Here is a 22,608-nt window from a genome sequence, read left to right on the forward strand (position 1 = left end):
GCCCTTCCACGGCACCTCTGGTAGATGATCAGGCACCCAGCTTGGCTGGTGGGCTGAGTGGACATGCATTTGCACATGCGTGTGTTCGTGTGTGTGCAGATGCTCATCTGTGGTCAGATGCAGCCCCCAACTTGGAACCCCCATTCCCACCAGGCTTCTAGGCAGTGCTGCCCAGAACATGCTGTCCTGCCTGGGTTCTGGTCTCTCCCTTGATTCTCTTGGTCAGCTTCCTATAATGGAGGAACTCTGGCACACCTTCACAGAAAAGGGGCATAAGTTTAGTTTTAAGAAAAACAATGGCGTATGACCTGGAACCTATTCTCTGCCCCGCGGTCCCACAGTGCAGGCTCCACGCCTTCCGGGAGGGCCATGGGAGATCATGGAGCCTGCTCTGGCACCCGGTTGCTCTCCCTCTCTCTGTCGCTCTGTCTCTGATCCTCTTCCTCCATCTCTCTGTCTCCATCTGCCTTTGGCAAGTATTTCTTACACTTCAATCATTGGCCTTTCCTCTTGTGATTTGAGTCAGAGGTACACACCACCAATCCTATTTCTTAGTTTATATTTTCCTTTTAGTCATTGATACTTCTTTTTTGTTTTAGCCCAGGGATGCTTAACCACTGAGCCACATCCCCAGCTCTTTGTAGTTTAAACAGGCCTCAGTAAGCTGCCGAGTCTGGCTTTGAACTTCTCCTACCTCAGCCTCCCCAGTCCCTGGGAGTACAGGCATGTGCCACCATGCCTGGCTACACTTAAATCATTATTTTGAAATGAAATTTTCAGTCCCTGCAATAGAGGAGAAACTCAGCATTACTAATCATCCTTAAAAGGTTAACTGGAAAAGTAGGTGATACTGCCTGCCAGGCCTGTCTCAGTGGAACCCGGGGTGCACCAGGCGTGCTCAGAGAACCCCTGCCTAGGGAGTGCCCTAAGTCACCAGCCATTCTCCAGGAATTCAGTTGTAGGCTACCTGCTAATCACCTCCAGTCAGCCCCAGTTCCCTTAGTCCACAGGTGGAATACCTGGTCAAAGGTCAGGTGCAGGTCAAGGGCAAGCTGGGGAAGAGGTGCTTGCCAGAGATGGGGCAGCCCATGATGGGAAGGTTAGCCCCATACCCTCCCCCTAGTTGGGGAGAGGTTTTCCTGGGAATCCAGGTGCCCAGGGGCTAAGCTAGCATTCTAGTGTCCAAGACTGAAACCCAAGAGACATAGAGAGAGTTGTCCAGAGATTGCCATGGAAGTCCAGGGGGAATGGCGGGTGGTTCATGGAGAGTGTTGGTTTACAATCGGGCAGAGGACTTTCCCGGCCCTTTGCTCCTCAGGATTGCCTGTCTTTGGCAAGTCTTCCAGAATGCAGGTAGATGAGGTGTAGGAGGTAGAAAACTCCTCCCTGCTGATGCCCACCCTAGGGACCACTTTGAGTAGTATGGGGTGACCCATTCAGACCTGGGTGTGGCCACTGCAGCAGACTCTGGGCTGGTTAGAGGTAGAGGTGCAGGTGGTAGAGAAGGAGGTACGGGGTGGGGATGGTAGTGTAGGAGGTAGAGATGGTGGAGGTGGTGATGATGGAGGTGAAGATGGTGATGGTGGAGATGGAGATGGTAGAGGTGGTGATGATGGAGGTGGAGATGGTGGAGGTGGTGATGATGGAGATGAAGATGGTGGAGGTGGTGATGGTAGAGGTGGTGATGGTGGAGGAGGTGGTAGGGTGGAGGCGGAGATGGTGGAGGTGGTGATAGTGGAGGCGGAGATGGTGGAGGTGGTGATAGTGGAGGTGGAAATGGTGGAGGTGGAGATGGTGGAGGTGGGAGATGATGATGATGGTGATGGTGGAGGTAGAGATGGTAATGGTGGTGATAGTGGAGGTGGAGATGGTGGAGGTGGAGATGGTGGAGGCAGAGATGGTGGAGGCGATGATGGTGGAGGCGATGATGGTGGAGGTGGAGATGGTGGAGGCGGAGATGGTGGAGGTGGAGATGGTGGTGGTGGAGATGGTGGAGGTGGAGATGGTGGAGGCGGTGATGGTGGAGGTGGAGATGGTGGAGGTGGGAGATGGTGATGATGGTGATGGTGGAGGTAGAGATGGTAATGGTGGTGATAGTGGAGGTGGAGATGGTGGAGGTAGAGATGGTAATGGTGGTGATAGTGGAGGTGGAGATGGAGATAGTGGAGGCAGAGATGGTGGAGGCAGAGATGGTGGAGGTGGTGATGGTGGAGGTGGAGATTGTGGAGGTGGAGATGGTGGAGGTGGTGATGGTGGAGGTGGAGATTGTGGAGGTGGAGATTGTGGAGGTGGAGATGGTGGAGGTGGAGATGGTGGAGGTGGAGATGGTGGAGGCGGTGATGGTGGAGGTGGAGGTGGAGATGGTGGTGGTGGGAATGGTGGTGGTAGAGGTGTGTCTGCATGTATTTACGTGTGTACGTATGTCTATGCACATGCCATGAGACGCCCGGCTCTTCACACGTGCTTCCTGCACCAGCATCATGCTGAGGTGGGGAGGAGGGCTGCATACCTGACAGAGACTTGAATCTTAGCCTGAGAACCCAGGAGCCTGTGTGGCCACAGCCTTGCCAAGAAAGCCCTTAGAGGGTTCTGCAGGACGCCCTCGGCCTCCCTAGGAGGAGCAGCCGGAACACGACCTCCCACCGCTCCACTTCCCTCCACTCTGCGCTTCGGCCTCACTGGAGTCTCTTACCTGTAAGCCAAAAGCTGCTCGTCCAGAGCAGGCTGGCACACCTGTGCGCCTTCAGCAAAGACGCTCTGGGCACCAACAAGCTGTCAGGCCCTGTCCTGGGCAAGGGGCTCAGCAGGAAATGGGACAGACCCTGGTGCCACCATCCTCTGGGGCTCACATCTGGTGAGGGACAGTCACGTGAGCAGCCTTCACAGACAGGTATGACTTTGGCAGAAAACACACAATGTCGTAATGGATGGAGCTCTCCAGGTTTTCCGGAGAGGTGACAAGGAAGAACATCCAGACCGAAGGGGCTGCACCTGCAAAGGCCCTGTGGCACAGGGGCCCCAGAGGATCCCGAGGACACCCGCAGCCTACGCACCCAGGACTTGTCCGACAAGCACCTCAGGCTGCACACCGCCACTGCGAGCTTCGTCTGGGAAGCTGACAGTTCAACCTGGGGCCACCCTGTACTCCTGTCTCCTCTCACACGCTGCATGGACCCACCAGCCACCTCTGAGGCCCCAGCATCTCAAATCCATCAGCCCCTGGTCACCTCCACCTCCTCCAGCTGACCCAGGCGGCCCCAGCTCAAGGCGGATTGCACTGGTCTCCCCGCGAGGACCGCCCCCTGGTTTGTCCCTGGACTTCTCTGCTGGTGAGGGCACAGGATGTTTAGAGGATAGACCCCCAGAACTGCCACTCACAGGTGACAGGGCAGGCTCCCCACCCTCTCCAAGCTCAGCTTCCACAGTTGTCCTCTGTGGCTAAGGATGACGAAGCCTTGCAGGATTGGGGAGCAAGACTTAAGGCGTGAGTGCATATGAAGCCCTTACCCAAGGTCTCCCTGGGGCCACCGGGTCACCAAAGCTCTGACACTGATCCCTGCATAGTGACACTGCCCAGGTTGCGTCAGGGGCTGTCCTTTAGCTCCCCTACCATGGCACTAGGCACTTGGAACTCAGAGGGCCCTTCCCGGATGTCCTGGACCCCAGCCTTTCAGTATGGGATCCAATATGGGGTGTGGTCCCTGAAGCCCAGCCTTTACCCCAGGACCAGACTAATCACCACACCCAAAAGATCGAGGCCCGCATCCCTGTCCTGCAGAGGGCAGGCCAGTGTCACACAGAGCTGAGGACTGGAGCAGAGGCCAGGTGGCCCCTCCTCCGCCGAGCTCTCCAGGTGCTCATCTGCACTCACATAGGAGGTAACCCAGGCGGGGTTTAAAATGCTGTGTTCATTTAATTCAGCTCTGGAGAGAGAAAGGGAGCGCGCAGTCTGCGTGAGCAACTCCAAACAGAAATAAACGAGGCACAAGCAGTCTCCAAAAATAGTGCTGCGTTAGAGGCAGCAGCCCGGGCCACGCAGCAGCTGTCCCCAGCTCTGCCTCTCTGCTGATGAGCAGCATCGTGGAGAGGGCTGGCAAGACGGCTTTACAGTGTTTACTCCGGAAGAGATTAATCAGGCCTACAATCCGAAGATGAATTGTGAGAAAGCAAGAACAGCCTGAGGATGCTCAGGGTGCGGGGGGGGGGGGGGGTGGCTTGGCCAGGGAGGTTCCCCTCCATACTCAGAATGACCCCCAGAGGACGAGGCTGTGGCTGGGCACCCATGAGGCCAGCTTCTGGAGGAACAGAGCCGCAGGGGCCAAGGGCATCGTGAGGATTTGTACTTGGGTCTTCACTTCATTAGGATGGACACCACCTTTTTTTAAACTGTGATGAGAGGTGTGCAGATCACACCTGAGGGCAACTCAGCCCACACCTCCAGCCCACTGCTGGGTTTTGTGAATAAAGCTTTATTGGAACGCAGCGGTCATCTCTGGCTGCTTTTGCACCCTGCCGTTGAGCAGTTGCAACAGGGACTGACCAGCTACAAAGCCTGCAACATCTCTGGTTTCTTATCATATGCTTAAGCATCCCAGGGAAGCATCTGTCCAGGAACAACGGCAACTGATGCTGGGTTTGGGTCTGGTGTGGTTTCGGTTTGCTGATGTTTATTAGGGGCTTTAGAGGCATCCTTTTAAAAAAAGAAATCTGTAATACTTTGATTTGTCTTGTATGAAGTAGAGGTGTTGGCCAGGATGTTTAGTCATGTGGTCAGCCTCCAGCCCCACCCTACATGCTTCTCAGTCAGGAATGCCCACCTGCTGCCTGCAGGCCCTTGGGCTGTCAGTGAAGGGTCCTCCCACAGTCACATGGGCCACCTGCCAGGCCCCCCCTGCTGTTCCATTCCCCATCCATCTGGCAGGGGAGAGCAGGCCGACTCCACTGAGCTGGGCGGGAGAGACACCTGCTCCTGGGGGTCCTTCTCCTTGGGGTGCACTGACGTTGCCCCGTGTCCCTCGGCTCCCATGAATCATGGAGAGCTATTTCAAACCTCAGACCATGGCAACGCCTCTACCCCCGGGACAACGCCGCTCTCAAGGGAGGGGATCCTTTCCACGGACCACAGAGCCAAGCACAGAATTAGCTTTGGCCTTTCTACTTGGCCCGTCTTGAGCATTTGAAATTTCATATGATGTGTCACTGGGCACGTGTCTCCCACAGACTGACACAAGGAGCTTTTTAAACCAAAGGTCTGCGTTTGCATGAAGGCTTTGGGGACCGCTTGCACCCACCTCCACTCAGGTTGGGGCAGGAGGACAGAGATGTCACTGCTGAGCACACACCAGGCTCTGCCACGGGACGCCCCCACCCTAGGAAGAGGCCACCCAGTGTCCAGTGGATCTATTACATTCCCCTTCCTCCCCCAGAGCCAGGTTTTGATTGGGGACAGACCAAATGCTACCAATCACAATCACCCTGCTGCCGAAATGGGTCTGCCTTCTGGGTATCAGTTATTAGAGTGGATTAGCGTGTCAAATCCCCAGGAGAGGAGGTTATGATTTCATCAAAGAAAAACTCAGCAGAATCCTGGAGCTGCCTGGGAAGTCAACCACACAGGCAAAGCAGACCCCAGTAACCAGGAGTGCGCCCAGGACAGCAGCAGGAGCTCCCGGCAGGTCGTCTTGCTTCATCAAAACAGTACACAGACCAAGGAGAAGTCCTAGAGTCGGCACGGGAAGCAAGGATGGTAGGTGGGGCTGGGACCTGGGGCCTGGGGTGCAGCGGAGGAGGGTGTGTCATGGGAAGGGTGTGTGTGAAGCAGGGTGGAGGCGCTGTCCTGGACCCCGATCTGAGGTCTTCTCTACAGAACGCGTCTTGGACTTGCCACTCGGTGCACCTTCAAACTGCCCTGCCTCGCGGAGGTTCAACAGACGACTTTTCAGCTCTATAATGGGCTTATCACAGTATTGGGTGCCTTTTCAACATAGGACACTTTCGAGTTAGGAGGGGCTCATCAGACTGCAACCCTGTCGTCGGCTGAGGTGCATCTGGTGTGAGAGGCCAGCAGCCAGGGACCGTGCAAGTAGGTGCTAGGTGCTGAGCGCCCATGCCCCACACCCAGCGTTGAAGCCCCAGCTCCCCATGAGTGGCCCTAAGAGGCGCGGCTTGGGGAGGTGACCAGGGCCATGAAGTGAAGCCCCACATGGGAGGCTTGAGCTGCTCTCCACCTTGGGCCCTCGGCAAGCGGGAAGAGGGCAGGGACATAGGTGACAGGGACAGAGCTGAGAGCGCCTCCATCTCAACCTTGCATTTCCAGCCTCCAGATCTGTGAGACGTGTGTCTGTTGTGAGCCACCTCATCCCTGATATTTTGTCACGGCAGCCGGAGCCAAGACAGGCAAGCGTGGCTCTGGGCCAACAAAACGTCACCGCGGACACTGAGGTTCGAAGTCCGCATCCCTTTTACGAGTCATGAAATAGTACCTTCCTTTGGTTTTTTCCTGCCGTTTTAAAATGTGAAACCTCTCCTAGCTGGGGCTGTGCAGAAACAGGCGATGGGCTGGATTTGGCCGTTGGGCTGCAACAGTTTGCCGGCCCCCGCCCAGGGCACGGACAGAGGCCTCCTCCCTCCACTCACCACTGACCTGACAACGGGTCGGGATCCTGGTGCCTCGGTCATTTTAGGAAGGATGTGGACAAGTGAAAACACCCTTGAGAGAGCATGGCCTCCGTGTCTGTTCCACAGAGAGGCCACTGAAGGCCGGCTGAGCCCGTGGGGCTCTGGACTCTCACTGGAGCGTTGGATCCCTGCTTCCCGGTCACTGGCTAACAACTCACTGACCCCTTCTCAGCTCCCATGTGCCACGGGCACAGTCACCAAGCCAGCCTGCAGGGTTTCATAAGGCTTGGGGGTGACGGCCACGCATCCAAGGCATCGGCCAAAGAGAACTGTGTGGGCTTAAGGCAGAAGCCTGGGGCCAAAGGATGAAAAGAAGACCCTGGAGGACAGTGTCCAGCTGAAGAGCGAGGCCAAGAGTCCTCAGACACTTGAAGGTCTGTCACACCACCGAGGGACTTGATTTGTTATTGTCCCTACCAAGCAAAAGTGGGGAAGCCCATCTCAGATCACACAGGGACCTTATTGTCATCCCGGTTGTCCCCGCTGGGACATCTGCTTAGAGTTCCTGAGGCCGGAGGCATCGAGACCCACCAGCACGGGAACTTGCCAAGGAGTGTGCATCCTCTCGAGCCCCTTGGGAAATGTGCCTGCCCATTTGTGAGTCCCATCAAAGTGGACTTGTTCAGTCCTGTTCCTTGAGGGAAATACCTAGATGCCGGGAGAACTGCTGTGCAGTCCCCGCTTAGCAGGAGATTTCTGATGGTCCCAAGACCAGCCTTGTTCTGGGGTAGGCTTGAGAGGACAGGATACGGCAGCACCCAAGGTTGATCCAAGAGGCATGTGTCACCTCGGCCTGTATGTGGCCCCAATCCAGCAGAGATGTCCGCCACCTACTGGAAATGGAAGCAGAACTTGGTGCCTAGCCTTGTCTGTAACAGGCACACACCAGGACAGTCTCCTACATCAGGAGCATAGAACTTTCCGGAAGCCCCATCTTCCCTGTGTCTCAGGCCACCCCAGCTGGGAGATAATTTGGGAAGTGGGGTCATAGGTGACAGCTGGGCCTGCCAGCAAACGTATCTGCCAAGTTGGCTTCCTAGCTTAAATAGGTCTCCATGAGGGCAGGGGTACTTCCTCTTATTGTCCAATTTTCTTCTTTTTACTGTGGGAGAAGACACATTGTGAGTCTTACTGTTTTAAGGACAGCTGCATGGTATAAAGTACATTCATGGTGTATCTCATCGTGGTTGGATCTGCAGTTCCCTCGTGACCGTGCGCTTACTGATTAGCAAGCTGGCTTTGGGGGAAATGTGTTCTAGTCCTTCGCCCATTTTCCAACCAAGTTGCTTGGTCTTCTCCTGCGAGCCTCAGGACTTCTCTGTGTAGTCTGGGTATCAATCTCTTACCAGGCAGAGGATGTCTAAGTATCTTCTCCTGTTTTACTGTTTTGTTTGTGTGTTTGTTGCTTTGTTTTCCAGTATCAGGGCTTGAATCCAGGGGCAATTAACCACTGAGCCACATCCCCAGCCCTTTTTATTTATTTTATTTATGCATTTATATATTTATTTATCTATCCATTTATTTTTGGTACCAGGGATTTGACCCAGGGGCTTTTTGCCCCTAAGCTACATCCCCAGTCTTTTGTTTCTTTTTTCTTTTTTTTTTTTTTTTTGAGACAGGGTTTTCCTGAGTTGTTCAGAGCCTGGCTAAGTTGCTGACTCTGGCCTTGAACTTACAATCCTCCTGCCTCAGCCTCCTAAACTGCTGGGATTACCAGTAGGCACCAACATGCCCAGCACCTTTCTTACTGTTGACAGTGTCTTTTAAATTAAGTATATCTTTTTTTTTTTAAGCTGTAGATGGACTCAATGCCTTTATTTGTTTTTGTTTCTTTTTTTAATGTGGTGCTAGGATTGAACTCAGTGCCTCACACTTGCAAGGCAATGGGCTACAACTCCAGCCAAGTATTTCTTTTTTTTTAATACTTATTTTTTAGTTGTAGTTGGACACAATATCTTCATTCCATTCATTCATTTTTATGTGGTGCTGAGGATCGAACCCAAGACCCTGCACATGCTAGGCAAGCGCTCTACCTCTGAGCCACCACCCCAGCCCCTAAATTACGTATTTCTGACTTTGTCACCCAGTATTGGACAGTCGCCTCCCTCCCTGGCCTAAAGTAACTTTAATTAAAAAGAGTTGGCAGGTGTCTGAAGAATCACAATTTAGTTTTAAGGGCCAGGGCTGCAGCTGAGGTTCGGGGCTGTTCTGTGTGTCTGAAACGGCAGAGTGTCTGCTGAGCCCGAGGTCTGCTTGGCGGGCGTGGGCTTTCTCCCACCCTGAGGTTCCGTCGTCGCTGCGTGGTCTGTGATGACGGCGTGGATAAAGTCTGTGTTCACAGACCTGTTCTGAGCTGGGACCAGAGTATAACTGTGGCCCCGTTCCCTGCGGATCTGGGGTCACCTGTCCAGGGTCGGAGGTTCAGGGGACAGTGAAGCTAGATGTGCATGAGGACAGAGCCCCAATCTGAAGCAGAACAGCCTTGGCTCTGGTGCCCGCCTGGCCACTGGTGGCCGGGTGGCCTTGGGGGCTATCTGATATTTGTGGAACTTTATTTCTTCTAAAGTGCATTTCACGGTGAGGGCTGGCGGCACACCCCAGCAGGGCTCAACATGGGCCCTGCCTCCTGCACCTCCCTCTGGTGTCTCCCTGTCTCTCTTCCATTCCCACTTTCTCCTTCGCTCTTCCTCTTGCTCATCTCCCAGGCCTCTGCTCTCTTACTCGGTGCCCAGCTCAGGGGGTGAGGAAAGCCCCCCACAGTCAGTCTGCACCATCCCCTGACCAGGTAGGGCAGGGGATGGGAGCTGGAGGCAGCCCCGCCCCACGTTGTAGGCATTCACAGGTCAGAGCAGAGCCATGGAGTCAGCCAGGCCTGGGTTCAAATCCCAGCCTGCAGCTGGGTCCCCGACTCTCAGTGTGGTCATCTGCAGCATAAGGTGGCTGCAGTGCCCCTTCCCAGGGCTGCTGGTAGCTGCTTGCTGTCCCTTCTTCCCTGCCCTGAGACAGGGGCTCCCAGACTGACAGGGCAGGTCTGCCTCTCTTCTGGAGGGGTCACCATGAGCAGGAGGGTGGGGACAGGGCGTGCCCTCTCCTGCCCCCCCCCCCCCCGCCCCGCTGCTGCACGGCTAGGAGGGTCGGTGGTGCCTGGGGCCCTCCCGCCTGGATCAGGGGGCTGGAACCAGAGGCCACACCCTGGCACCTCGCGGGCCCTGGTTTGCTAGGCGTCTCCACTGTGCAGAGGAAGCCCCACGGGGCCCTGGCATGGGCCACACCAACTTCCTGTTGGGCCTGTGGTCCCGGGCGGTTTGCTGTGCAGCAGAGCAGTGACTTCACCTTCCGCCACAGACACACGGAACATGGTCCCGACTGGCATTCCGGTTCAGGAGCAGGTACCAGGGCGCTTTGGGGATTGTGCCTCCCAGGATGGGTTTGTGTCTGCTCCCTGGCAAGGCTTGGGTGCCCCCGCGTGTCCGAGACCCATGCCCATCCCCCATAGGATGGACACAGCCCGGAGGGAAGCTGCTCCTGCAGACGCCCTGCCCAACCCAGGCCTCTTGTGGCCCTGTGTGGCTTCCTGTCCAACCTACTAGGACCGCAGCAGACACACACACACACACACACACACACACACACACCAAGCCACTGCTCAGGGGCCAGGCACAGTGGCACTGCACCACAGAGGTGTCTGCCTGTGACAGTTCTCCATGGATCTGCTTTCAACCCTGGGCCAAGAGGGAGAGACACAGGGTGATCAAGACCCCTGCAGGGCCACCCCTGTCCCTCCATGGGAGAGAGGGTGGCAGGCAGATGGCAGAGAGCTGCTGAGCAGTCCCCGGTGGCTCCTGGAGTGGCCTGCCCATTTGTCTGCTCCCAGGACCTGGCCGGGGACCTCCAGTCTCTGAATGGAGAGAGCAAGGGCCTCTCTTGACAGCAACCATTTCTCATCCCGGGTCTCCCCTCTGCCCCTGGGGCTGAGCGCGGGGCAGGGGCAGAGGGTGGAGGGCCCCTCACACCTCCTCCACTGCAGCTCCACCCTGAAGGACAGTCAGCCTACAGCGCCCGGTGCCACAGTGTGTGCACCCCGCCATCGCTCTGCAAGGAGAGGGCCGGGATCTCCTGGTGGACATGGCTTCCTCCCTCCCTGCCTTGCTCTGTCCCTCACTTCCCCCCAGCAGGATATGGGTGTGGGGTGTGGGTGTGGTGGGGGAAGCGGGGAGCAGGCTGCTCATCCGCCATCCACGTGGGGAGGCGCGGTGCCACAGGTGCATTGAGCAATGACAGAAGCGGGGGCCGTGTGGCCTGAGCATGTGGTCATGGGGGTCCCAGAGCTGGGGAGCACCTGCTACCTCCAGCCCAGAGGGGGCTGTGGGCAAGAACCCCGCAGCTCACCCCAAGTTGCCACAGTACACAGACTGCGGCACAGTGCTGGGGTCCCTCTGCCGGGTGCCGGGTGACCCCAGCACGGCACCACACATTGCCACCTGTGGTGGCCAGGGGCAGAGAGCCCTGCACCTGGATGCCCTGGGACCCAGCTCCTCAGACGATGTCCTGGACCTTCTCTGAGTTCCGAGAACAATCCTGGGAGGACAAACATGGGGGCCGGAAGCTGCTGAGCCGTTAGTCCCCTCCTCCAGGACAGGATGCTGAGACAGCTGGGGTCTGAGCCCCCGTTCCCTCTCAGGGAGGAAAGAGGGGGCTCCTAAGCCTGGGGCCTTGGCCCCTGACCCAGCCAATAAGCCCAGGCCAAGAGCAGCAGGGCTCCCGCTCCAGCGGGCAGGTGTGCGAGTCAGGTGCGGGTCTGGGGGGCTCTTGTTGTGTAGGGAAGGCATGTGAACATTGTGCTGGGAAAGCTGGCGGCAATTAATGTGGCGTTAATCAGATGTGAATGTGAACTGTCCTTGCAACAGGCTGGACGTGGGGCTAGACCTGGGGTTCTGTGCGGGGTTGCTGTGTAGGTTGTTAACAGGAAACCGGCATCTGGATGTTGCTTTGACAAGGTTAGGTTGAGGATTTTAGTTGATGATCGTTCTAAACATCTTTTATGAGGCACCGATGAGATGTGTTATCAAATGCTCCCTCCAGTGGTCTTGATGTTGAGCTCTGTGGTTGGGTCCAGATGCTTCTTCCGTTGCCTGAATCATGTGACATCCATGCTGTTTAGTGTCAGATTAGCAGGCCCCAGGCTCAGGCCTCAGGAGTTTTGAGGTTTTTCCAGGACAGAAACAGGGACCTGGACATGACCTAAGGCCCTGGTTACCTCTCCACTCTTCTTCTTCCCCACCCTCCAGCCTGCACCCGGGCAAGCTCTGGGAGGTGCTGACGGGGACTGGGCTGAGCGCCCTTCTAGCAGCCCTCTGCTCGTTGCCCATGAGCAGAACTGACCCGGTACACCCAGCTCCAGCAAGCGCCCAGCTCATGGGCGGAGTGGGCTCCGTCAGAGGGGCCCCTGACCTCCCCAGGGAGGAAGGGCGTGTCGCACAAGCGCCATTCCGTGACTTGTGGTTTCCAGCGGTTACACCTCTTCCTGTCCCTCCATGAGGCCTGCAGTCAGCACGGTGGTTCCTCCAGCCTTGGCCATGCGACTGTCACAGCAGACACTTCAGGGGCCTGGCAGGGTGGTTTCCCAGCACTGAGAGGCACTGTGTTCACTGAGGACCTCAGCTCTACCAGCGCAAGAGGGAGTCCCCACCCCGAGCCCTGAGGCTTTCCAAGAGCCAGCTGGAGGCCTGCCCAGAAGTGAGGAGCCTCTTCCTCCTGTCCCTCGGTCCTCATCACTAAGTGTCACCTTGCACTGGGGCTTCTCTGGGCTCCGGGACACACATCAGCGAACAGAGACAAGGCTCCGTGCCTAGCAGAGCAGACGCCCCCGTGCTCACAGGAAAAGTGACAGGGGTCAACGTGGGGAACTGTCCATCACTGATGCTGCAGAGGCCACCCTTCAAGATGGCCTCCTGGTGCCCGCCTCCCAGGGACCCCTCCCTCTTGGTCCTAGGGCTGGCCTGTTTTCAGCCATGGGTCCTGGTCACATGGCAATCGATAGTGCATACAAGGTCCTTACTCTGAAGTCCTCCGTGGCCTAGGGATTGGCCTTTGGTGATTTTGAGTTTCCAGGACAATTCAGAATTGGGATGCAGCCACAGAGAGCCCAAAACCCAGAGAGGCCACCGTGACACCAGAGCAGGGTGGTCATTCCTGTGTGTGGCCGGTCACGTTTACAAAAGATTAGCCTTTTTCTGGGAAAGCGGAAGGGAGAGCAAGTTTTCTGACAGGAAGCCGAGAGCAGGGAGAGCAGATGTCAGAGCAAGGATCCAAAGAGAGACAGCGCCGTGAGGCACCTGTGCCTTCTGAGAGGCACATGGTCCAGGAAGGAGGCGTGCCCAGGCCTGGACCAGAGCCCCCCCCCCCCCCCCCGTCCAGCTCCCCTGCTGCACACTCTTCCCAATCTGCACTGGGAGGTTGAGACATCTGCCAGTCCCCACACAGCGGGTGGCAGAGTCAGGACTCAAGCCCAGGGCCAGCCACCAAGCCCAGGTCTGACCCCCTGGCAGCCCTGCCTCCCTCCCCAGCACCTGGAGTGGTCCTCCTGGGTCACCCAAAGAGAATGGGACCCTGTCACCAGCCCTAGGAGAGGACAGAAGTGTGTGATGCCTCAGGCAGGGTTTTAGAAAGTCTCTCTCCAGGGCCCAGAGGACTGACCCTGGGTCAAGAGCCCGTGCTCCAGGAGGGTGCCAGCCGGCCTCACTCTCTCCTTCTCCGAGTTTACCACAGCAGACACGTGGCCTTCTCTAGGACCCAGAGCCAGCAGCACCGGCTCCCTGGAGTGCCAGGGGAAGCTCTGGGACTTGCCCCACGTGACCCCTTCTCAGGGAGCATTTGTCCACCACACCTCTGGGGGTGAGAGGGGGCTGGCTCTGGGTCACAGGGGACCCAGTCAGGCCAAATGGCAGGTGTTCTGCAGCACGTGTGTCCCACGATGATGTCAGGGAGTCAAGAACTCGTCTCCAACAAGGGCGAACCGGTGAGCTGTCCTCTGTTGTGGGCCAAGTGAGTCGCAGGGCCACAGCAGGCAGGGCCTGGAGTGTAGTCCACCAACTGTGTGTGTGTCACACAGCAAAGAGCACGGGTCCCAGGAGAAGGACTGGGTCAATGACTCGACCTCATGCCTTCCTCCTGTGCAGCTCAGCCAGCCAGGACATCAGGGTGTCAGAGGACCTCAGATGCCAGGACAGTCGGGACGTCAGAGCAGCTTAGCCACCATCCAGGCCACCCCGGAAGGGTCTGGTTTATCGTGAAGCTCTGCCCTGATTCCTGGGCCCAGCCTGACCTCCCTGTGGTTTCCTGGCGGCACAGATCCCATCTCCAGTGCTGAGGGGAAGGCGTCTGCTGTACCACTGGGGCGTTTGTCCCCAGAGTGATGCCGTCACTAGTCCACTAGAGAAACTGGGTCCTGTAGGCTAGGCCCCTGTTCTGTGGGTGAGGAAACGGAGGCTCAGAGAGAGTGAGGGAGCCCACACTTCCCGGTCAGGCTCCTTCTGGGTCTTCTGTGACCCTGGGCCTTCCGCGCTGTCCTGTGCAGTCTGCTGCCCTCCCTCCTTGAGTATGTCAGGTTCTTGTCCTTACCCAAGGTCACGTGGCAGGTCCATTCCCAGAGCACTGCTAACCCCAATCTCACAGCCAATCGCAGGCTGGCCCCCGGGGCCCAGGGACCAGAGCAACACAGCTAGGAGGGATCGGGGCCCTCAGTCAGGCCCTGGAGTCTGAACAGTGGGGTCTTCCTGGAGCTGGGCTTTGACAACAGTCGGAGGCCTCCAGGAATCCATCTTGGCGTTTTCTTTCCATTTGAACTAGACCTCCTCTCCTCCCACCAACTCTGCACTCGGGGCCCAAACCAGCAACACATTTGGCCTTTCAAGAAAAGCAGCAGTTGAGAAAATAGGACCCAGACATTCGCACACCTTGAATCATTTCCTTGATTCCTGGGTAATGACAAAGAAGGGCCCGAGCTGTGTCCTGGTGAATGCCCCCTGACAAGTGATCAGACCTGGCCTCGCCCACGAGAGCAAACTCGTGTGCACACCTCCTGCTTGGATGCATGAGACACCACCTTGCTAAAAAGGGTTGCTCAATCTAATCCTCAGGCAGCAATGAGACAGATCAGAACTGAGGGGCAGAACCTTTCCAAAAGTCTCAATGTCACGGGAAATATGAATGAAGAGGTGGTAATGTGGGAAGGGTGCTTCTTGTGGGTCAGGAGGGGCTGGAGAAGCAGCAGGGCCAGGTGGGATTCCTGATGGATCCTGCATTTTTTTTAAGTCTAAAACAAGATGGAATAATTGGGAAATTGGAATAGAACTCATCTATTGGGTGATAGTGAATTAGTTATCTTAAGTATGATGATGATGATGATGTGGTTGTGGAAGACAAAGTTCTCAGAAGATGTGTGCTGAGGTCACAGATTCTGAGATATGGTCACAAGTTCTGGATATGGCTGCTTATTTTCAAATGGTTGAGAAAGTGTGTGTGGGTAGGTGTGAGTGTGTGGGTAGGTGTGAGTGTGTGGGTGTGTGGGTATGTGGGTGGGAGGTGGGTGTGCACACGCGGACATGGAGGGTGGGGAAAGCAGAGGGAAGAGAGAGAGAGTGCATGCAGGTAGGAAAAATATAAACCTTTGGTGCTTAGGGTGACGAGTGTGCGGGTGTTTATTGCTATTCTGGTTGTCTTCAACTTTTCTGAAGTTTGAAAGTTCCCAAAATAAGATGGAGAGGGGCTTGGCTGTGGCTGAGTGGTAGAGCACTGGCCCAGCACACGTGAGGCATTGGGTTCAATCCTCAGCATCACATAAAAATGAAATAAAGATCTTGTGTCTACCTACAACTAAAATAAATTTAAAAAATAAGATGGAGAGAAGGAAGAAATGCCTTAGCTGGAGCCCCCTGGCCGTCCTTCCTCACCTGCTGTCCCTGCCAGTGGACCGTGCACAGGGCAAGAGCAGGCATTGGTTTAACATCTTTCCTCCTGGGCTCAAAGCATTTTCACATGCTGCTTCTCTTTGACTCTGTGCAAAAAGTTTGAGCAGACCTTTGCAAAGCTCCGAGCTTTGGTTCCTCCAAATATAAACCAGGGAGAGCTGCTCAAGGTCACACCGAGACCAAGTAGAACCGTAGGAGATGGGCGAAGCCCAGACTTTTACCTCCAACCTAGATCCCAAACCCAGCTCCCCTCCATTCACTCCTGGGCTGGTGGGTTGGGAGACAGTTTCTAAAGCCTGTCCTCCTGAGCCCTAAGGGTGAGGGACCCAGGGACAGCCAGCTTAGCTCTGCATGCCTCCCTCTGGTGCGGGAGCCACTGTACCAAGCTGGTGTTCTCAGCCTCCCCACTAGGATGTCAGCTTCATGGGGATTGGCTACTTGGTGGGTGCAGTCGTTCCTGATTGGAGGGTGGCAGCTGCAGAGCCAGGAGGTGGGCTCTGGGCAGATTGGCTGCATCCTGCATCCTGAATGCAAAGCAGAAACTGTGGGAATCTCATCAGCCCCTCCCTTCCCCTGTGAAGTGGCAGAGGGGGTGGGCTGTGCTGTGCCCCAACCCCGAATGGACAAGACAGGCAGTTCCTCATGAAGTCGTCTTCAGAGTGAGTCCAGCACCCCGCCTGTGGCTGTGGACCGGGGGCTGGCTGCTGGCTCAGAGGGAGCCTGACCTCAGGGTCAGCACTTCTGGGAGTCCAGGCCAGGGGTTGGGGTGGGACAGGTGTCCTCCGGGAGAACTTGCTAAGTGGCAGCCATTATCCCTCCACCTGCAGCTGCGCTGAGCAGCCCCACTGGACAGAGCTGGCATTGAACTCTCCCGAGGAAGCTGCCCTGATCCCCAGGCATGTGGAGCATCCCACACTGGAGCAAGGGTGCCGCCTGCAGGAACACAGACCGCCCAGCCCGAGATCCTCTTCTGCACGCTGTCCATGGGCCTTCAGCAGGCTGCGCCGTGGTCATTCACTCATTCATCCAGCAAACTCCTCTGAGTGTCTGCCACGGAAACAGCACAGACAAAACCCCTGCCTTGCCCCTTCCGCACCGGGGTGGGGAGAGAGATCGTCCTCAGGACAAGTGAGTGAGCCCTAAGGAATAGAGCAGGTGATAATCTTGAGGGAGAAAAATAACCCAAGAAGACAGGGCTGGCCATGTAAGACACCGTGTCCAGGGGACCTCCTTGGAAAGGTGACCCTGGTTTACAGAGGCAAAGGCAGGGCCATGGTAGGCCTCAGGGGTCAGAGGCCAAGTCAGGTGGGAGGAAGAGGAGTGGGGGATGCCTGAGGAGGGACACTGGGCTGGAGGATCCCCAGGGAGTGTGGCTGAGCAGAAGGAGCGAGGCCACAGCTCCAAGGGGTGGAGCTGGAGGGCTCTGGGGAGGGGCTGCCCCAGAGGCCAGGGCTGAGATTTGGGGTTTACTTTGGATAGAATGAAAGCCATCGGAAGTTGTGCACAAAGTGACACCCTGATCCGAAAGGGTCAGTCTTGCCCCTGTGGCACAGAGGAGACCAGGCAGGAAGCTGTGAGGCCTGAGCTGGGGAGGAGGGACCTGCGGGGAGAAGCTTGGGGCTTGGTCCAGGGGTGGAGGAGGCAGGTGTGTAGGGGAGCGGGAGTCTGGGTGACTCCAGGAACGGACTCCCAGGAGGAGGGTGCTCTGACCCAGTTGTTCTGTGGTCATGGGAAGAGCAGGGCAGCAGGTAGGGTCCACCAGGAGCTGAATCTAAGGATCTCTTTCCTCATCCTCATGGAGGGTGCTCAGGGAGCTGAATAAACAACCCTGGGTGCAGGGGTCGACGGGCTGGAGACAGACGTGGGGTCTGCGGTGCAGAAACGGAATTCAGAAAAGCAAACAGATTCACCGCCAGACCCTGGGCAGCCACCAAAGTCAGAGGTCAGAGAGGTGAACAGGAAGCAGCTCGTGGACAGAAGGAGTGGACGAAGAGCACAGAGAAGCCCCAGAGGGTGTAGGGTCCTGCCGCAGAGGAGGGAGAGCCGAGGACTGCTTGGTCTGCCAGAGCCAGAGGGAGGAGAGGAATTGCAGACCAGTGAAGATGGTGCTTTGGAGGAAATCCCCGGTGAATAGACGGAGAAGACAGTGGTCCGAGAGACTGCTTTTCAGATGGGAGGAATTCATCACGTGCAGATGGTTGCACTCTGTGAGAAGGAAGACCCTGCTCAGGATACCCTCCAGCGGGCTGGCTGGGTGGATTAATGGTGGTCCCCTTGGGTGGGGGAGACAGCAGCCCAGCGCAGGGTCCCCACACGGTGGCATCTCTAAAGGCTGGAGGGTGAATGTTGTGGACTCTGCTGTGACAGTCCCTGCTGCAGCTGCTCAGCCCTGCTCAGAACAGCACAAATGGGCACAGAGACGTGCCAATAAAACTATGCCAAAGTAAGCAGCAGGCTGGACTTGACCCCCAGGCACCAGTGTAGGACCTCGTCTCCAGGCCAGTGGCTCTCAAGCATGGTCTCTGGGTCGCAGCATCTCTGCTGCCTGGGAACTCAGTGGAAATTCCAAACTCCTGGTCCCACCCACATCCGTGGAATCAGCACCAGTTCAAATGCAGCTGGGTTTGTGATTCTAGAACTCTGGAAGTTAGCCAACCTTGAGTGCCACACTGGGCAGCCAGGGAGAATGGAGTGTGGGGCAGGCCATGCACCTTGTTAAGGGCTCCGGTATCCAGGCCTCCGTCCTGCCCCCTGTGCTCCCCTTTGGCTGTCTTCCACGGGGCCCCTGGGGACAGCTGCTGTGGCTGGCCCTTTGCAGCACCCTCTGCTCTGTGGCCATGGTTTCCTGGCCATGACCCTCACCCACTGGGTGTGCTTCAGGGCCTGGGATGCCATTGCTTGCCTGGCAGCCCCCAGCCCCTGCACTCAGTGGGGCTGGGCAGCATTTTGTGCATTAAGGGGCTCTGACTTAAAGCTCAGCATCATCGGGAGTTTAGTGACAGCTTTTAAATGACCGCAGTGAGATAATGTGATTTCACGCTTCTGAGTCATCTAAGGGAGTGAGGTGTGTGAGCCGCTAATGGGCTCAGAGAGAGACTGCCCTTGAGGTCTGTGGCCCCTGTCCACAGGAACTCAACTGCCCCAAGGCCAGGGGAGCAGCCACTGTCCAAGGACGAAGTTCTAGCCAGCTTGGGCCCAAGGAGCAGCACCTCAGCAGGCCTGGGCACTGCGTCACACCCTGCTCATGAGCCAGTGAACAGCTTCCTGCATAGACCTGGGCAGGTGGGCAGATGGCTGGTGCCTCTGAGTGCTGGTGGCCCTGAAGGACCCTCAGACTAAAAGAGAGAGGCGACGGGGAGGCCTCTGGTGTCCCCTGGCCAGGCGGTGTGAAAGTGCACATAGAGGGGCCGCCCGGGGAGAGGTTTACCCAGGATCCTGTGTGGCACCTTCGTGGGGGCTGGTATCAGCCAAGCATCCTCGGTTCTGATTTTAAAGATTTAAGTGCATTTTTACTTCATTTCATCATTGAATTCCAAGTGAGGTCCCTTAAAAACAATTTCGGGGAACCGTCACCAACCCCATCACTTTTCCTGTGTGCGTCGTCCTTGTGTCGCCGTGTTTCGAGCAGGAGCGGACGCTCGGGCTCACGCCCCTCACTCAGAGCAGACCTCAGTTACGAGTGGGACCTAAACCCGAGCCGTGTTGACCAGTGGGTGGAGAATATTCCAAGGAGGACACCTCCTGGGGACAGGAGGTCTCTGCTCTGAGAAAGGAAGATGGGGGCTGGGGATGTGGCTCAAGCGGTCACGCGCTCGCCTGGCATTCTCGGGGCGCTGGGTTCGATCCTCAGCACCACATAAAATAAAAGAAAGACGTTGTGTCCACCGAAAAATAAACATTTAAAAAAATTCTCTCTCTTTCTCTTTAAAAAAAAAAAGGAAGATGGGCAGGGATGGACAAAGTCCCCCCATGGGCTGCCTGGCACTGCCAATTTCAGGAGTCTATTGGAGTGGACAGGGCTGTGTGTTGATCCCTTTGCCCATGGGAAAGGGACCACATGATTTGGGTTAGGGACCTTCACCCTTTCAGAAGGCAGGGTCTATGGTAGACACAGGGACGCAGCAGTGAGAGAGACTTCTGCTGTCCAGAGAGGGCTAGAGCACCAGGGAGCTGGAAGGGGACCCTAGGGCATGACAGCCAGCTGCCAGTGCAAAGGCCCCGGGGGGCATGGGCGTGGCCTTGGGGAAGGCCCCATCATTGCCTGCCTTCCGGCGCTGTAACACAAGACCTCACACTGGACAGTCACGGGAAGGCTCAGCTGGGGAAGGATTCCCTGATCTGTGGGCTGTTGGGCCAGGCCTCGGCTCCTCTAGCTGCAGGCCAGAGGTCACCCTCAGTTCCTGCCACATGGGCCTCTCCCACATGGCTGCTTGCTCATCAGAGCCATCGAGGGAGAGTCAGCTAGCAAGGTAGAAGTCAAGTCTGAGCTGCCCAGTCACAGAAGTGTCAGCCCCATAGAGTTGTAGCCCCCATGTGCTGGTGAGAAGCAAGTCACCAGGCCCAGCCACCCTCAGGGGCTAGGGGGCTGTACAGAGAGGGAGTCCCAGGCCCAGCTCGCTGGGGGCCTCTGACAGTCTTCTTACAAGCTCGGGGCAGCACCGGAGGCTGTCATGGACAGGAGGCAGGACCAAGGGAACCCCTAGGGTGACTCCGGGTGGCAGCAGTGCCCTTCCTGGGAGAGGAGCCTGGCTGACAAGCACAGACCCTCCAGTTTCTGCAGGGTGGCAGAACTTGTCATCTCAGAGAAGCCGGGCCCCTGTGACAGGGCAGGGGGCAATGGTGGAGTGGAGTCTCAGAGTCCTGGCCCCTTGTCATCAGCCCACACACATGCACGGTGAGCACAGACAGCCTCTGGGCCTCTGGGATCATAGGAGCTCCTGGCCAAATGTGGCTGATCTTTGTAACCACCCCTCCCCACTCTGCTTTTCTTCCAGAACTTTCCCTCCCTGAAGAAGCAAGCAGGTCTGGACCACTGAGGCCAGCTCCATGTATCCAGAATCGACCACGGTCTCCCCGGCTCGGCACTCCCTGCGGCAGACGGGCTCCCCAGGGATGGTCTACAGGTGACTCCCACCCCACCCCCCTGCAGGGGTCCCCGAAGCCAAGACCTTCCCTGGGGGGACGGGGACTGAGCAGGGCCCACAGGGCTGAGAGGCACATGCGCTGCTCATTCTCCAAGGAAAGAAGGCAGGCTCTTGAAAACCAAAATGGGAAAGAAAAAGCAAAGGTTTTGCAGGTGGCGCCGAGCCGGGACAGATTCCTTCCTGGTCCCCAACTTCCAAAGTGCTCCCCTGGAGGATAACAGAGGCCTGGCGGTGAGCTGAGGCCCTTCCGGGCTCCCATTTCTCACAAGTCACGGCTCATGCGTCCTCCGTGGTCCCACAAGTCCCCCTGCGCTCACAACCTCACAAGCCTTTGGGGAGCCACGTTCGCCTGTTTACCAACCCTGGAGAGACTGGGCAGCCAGATGCTCCCAGGGCAACTTGGCCTCCTCCATGGAGGCCACTTCCAAACCCGGGCGGGGACGGGGGGGGGGGGGGGGGGGGGGGGGGTGATCTGTGAAACAGGCAGCCCTGAACAGCAGGGGGCGCTGGGCGAGAGCTGCAGACCTGGGTGGGGGCAGGGAGCCCCAGTGGCAGTGGCCCTGTGGGCACTGGGCAGTCAGACCTCCCTAGACAGCTGTTAGGGCCTGAGGCCGTGCCGGGTCCACGGGAGCCCAGGGCAAGTGATGCCTGTCCTGAAAGGACTCAGTAGCCCCAGGCAGCAGGCTGACCTCTTGACTGCAGAGTTTCTAATATTCTTTTAAAGCACACTGAAATCCAGACAGACCCTCTCCCAGAGACTTACCATGGGAAATAAGGGCTGGTGCAGGACCCCTTGCATGTCCAGACAGATGGGCTCAGGCCCTGCCTCTGTGGCCACTGGGTGGCGCTGCTGCAGAGCATTTGGTACCCAGGCGCCTCGGGAGCAGGCGGAGGGGGCGGGCCAGGCCTGCAGGGTGTCGGTGGTGCGTTCTGTGCTGGCACTTGTCTGTGGCTGATGCCAACTCTGCACTGTCTTCTCTCCTCTCTCTTTTTTTTCTCTTCTCTCCATTGCCGTCCGAAGTACTAGGTATGGGAGCCCCAAAAGACAGCTCCAGTTTTACAGGTAATGAGTTCTTCGTTTTCTCTTGAATACAGCGAGCTGAAGGCCGGGGAGGGGGTGGGAGGACTGTGCCCACACACAGGTGACACCAGGGCTCTGCCTCTCTCAGTGCCCACCCACAGAGCATATGTAATGCCTGACACAAAGTGTGCGGTAGCCTCAGTCGTGCGTGTGAGTCTCCTAGAGGTTGGCTGTTGGTTTGAGCAAATGGTCTTCTGGGCTCGTCACTCTCGGCAGACCTCCTGTTAGCCCTGCATTCACCAGCAGCAGATGGCCGCCTTGCCACAAACATGGTCTCGCCTTCTGTCACCAGGCCACAGTCTCCCTGGAGAGCGCATGCCCATGCGTTCTCCCTTCTGCCTGAGGATCTGGGCTGACCCCTACAGAGCTCTTGGGTCCATTGAGATGGATGCTTTCTTGGGGTGTGCGGTACCCATGTGGCTTGGATCACGTCAGGATGGACAGTGTCATTCTCCTGCGGTGCTTCCCCATTGGCAAATTAGAAACCCGATGTTTGCCTGACAAGAAACTGTGCCCAGAGGGATGTGTGGCATCAAGAGGTCCAGGCATGTGGCCCAGCAGGGTCCTGTCTGTCCCTCCCTCTGGTCTGCCTCCCTCACCAGTAAGCAGGGCACACACCAAAAAGATTCATACTACTTCCTGGAGGGTTTCCAAGTTTAGGAAGCAAGATCTCGGGGTTGTGCTGAAGCGGGGGGTCAGCGGGGTCTGCCAGCCTCGGCACCGTGAAGGGGCGGTG

At 57.1% G+C, this 22,608-nt stretch overlaps 1 protein-coding gene across 6 annotated transcripts in view; it reads left to right on the top strand.

Moving 5' to 3' along the window:
* Nucleotides 1-22,608, top strand: part of Kcnab2 (potassium voltage-gated channel subfamily A regulatory beta subunit 2) — an 83,295-nt gene that overhangs the window by 14,889 nt on the left and 45,798 nt on the right. For 2 of the 6 annotated variants that reach the window (XM_078025108.1, XM_078025112.1), the window contains exons 2-3: nt 20,642-20,770; nt 21,813-21,854. In XM_078025108.1, coding sequence (XP_077881234.1) covers nt 20,694-20,770; nt 21,813-21,854 — 119 coding nt within the window. In that variant the 5' untranslated portion in view covers nt 20,642-20,693. Of the gene's footprint in view, nt 1-5,541; nt 5,747-9,924; nt 10,068-20,641; nt 20,771-21,812; nt 21,855-22,608 lie in introns of those variants that run through there. The other 4 variants (XM_078025111.1, XM_078025113.1, XM_078025109.1 and 1 more) reach the window with 3 other exon arrangements.

The sequence above is a fragment of the Ictidomys tridecemlineatus genome, chromosome 11 (assembly GCF_052094955.1).
Source record: "Ictidomys tridecemlineatus isolate mIctTri1 chromosome 11, mIctTri1.hap1, whole genome shotgun sequence".
Taxonomy (NCBI): domain Eukaryota; kingdom Metazoa; phylum Chordata; class Mammalia; order Rodentia; family Sciuridae; genus Ictidomys; species Ictidomys tridecemlineatus.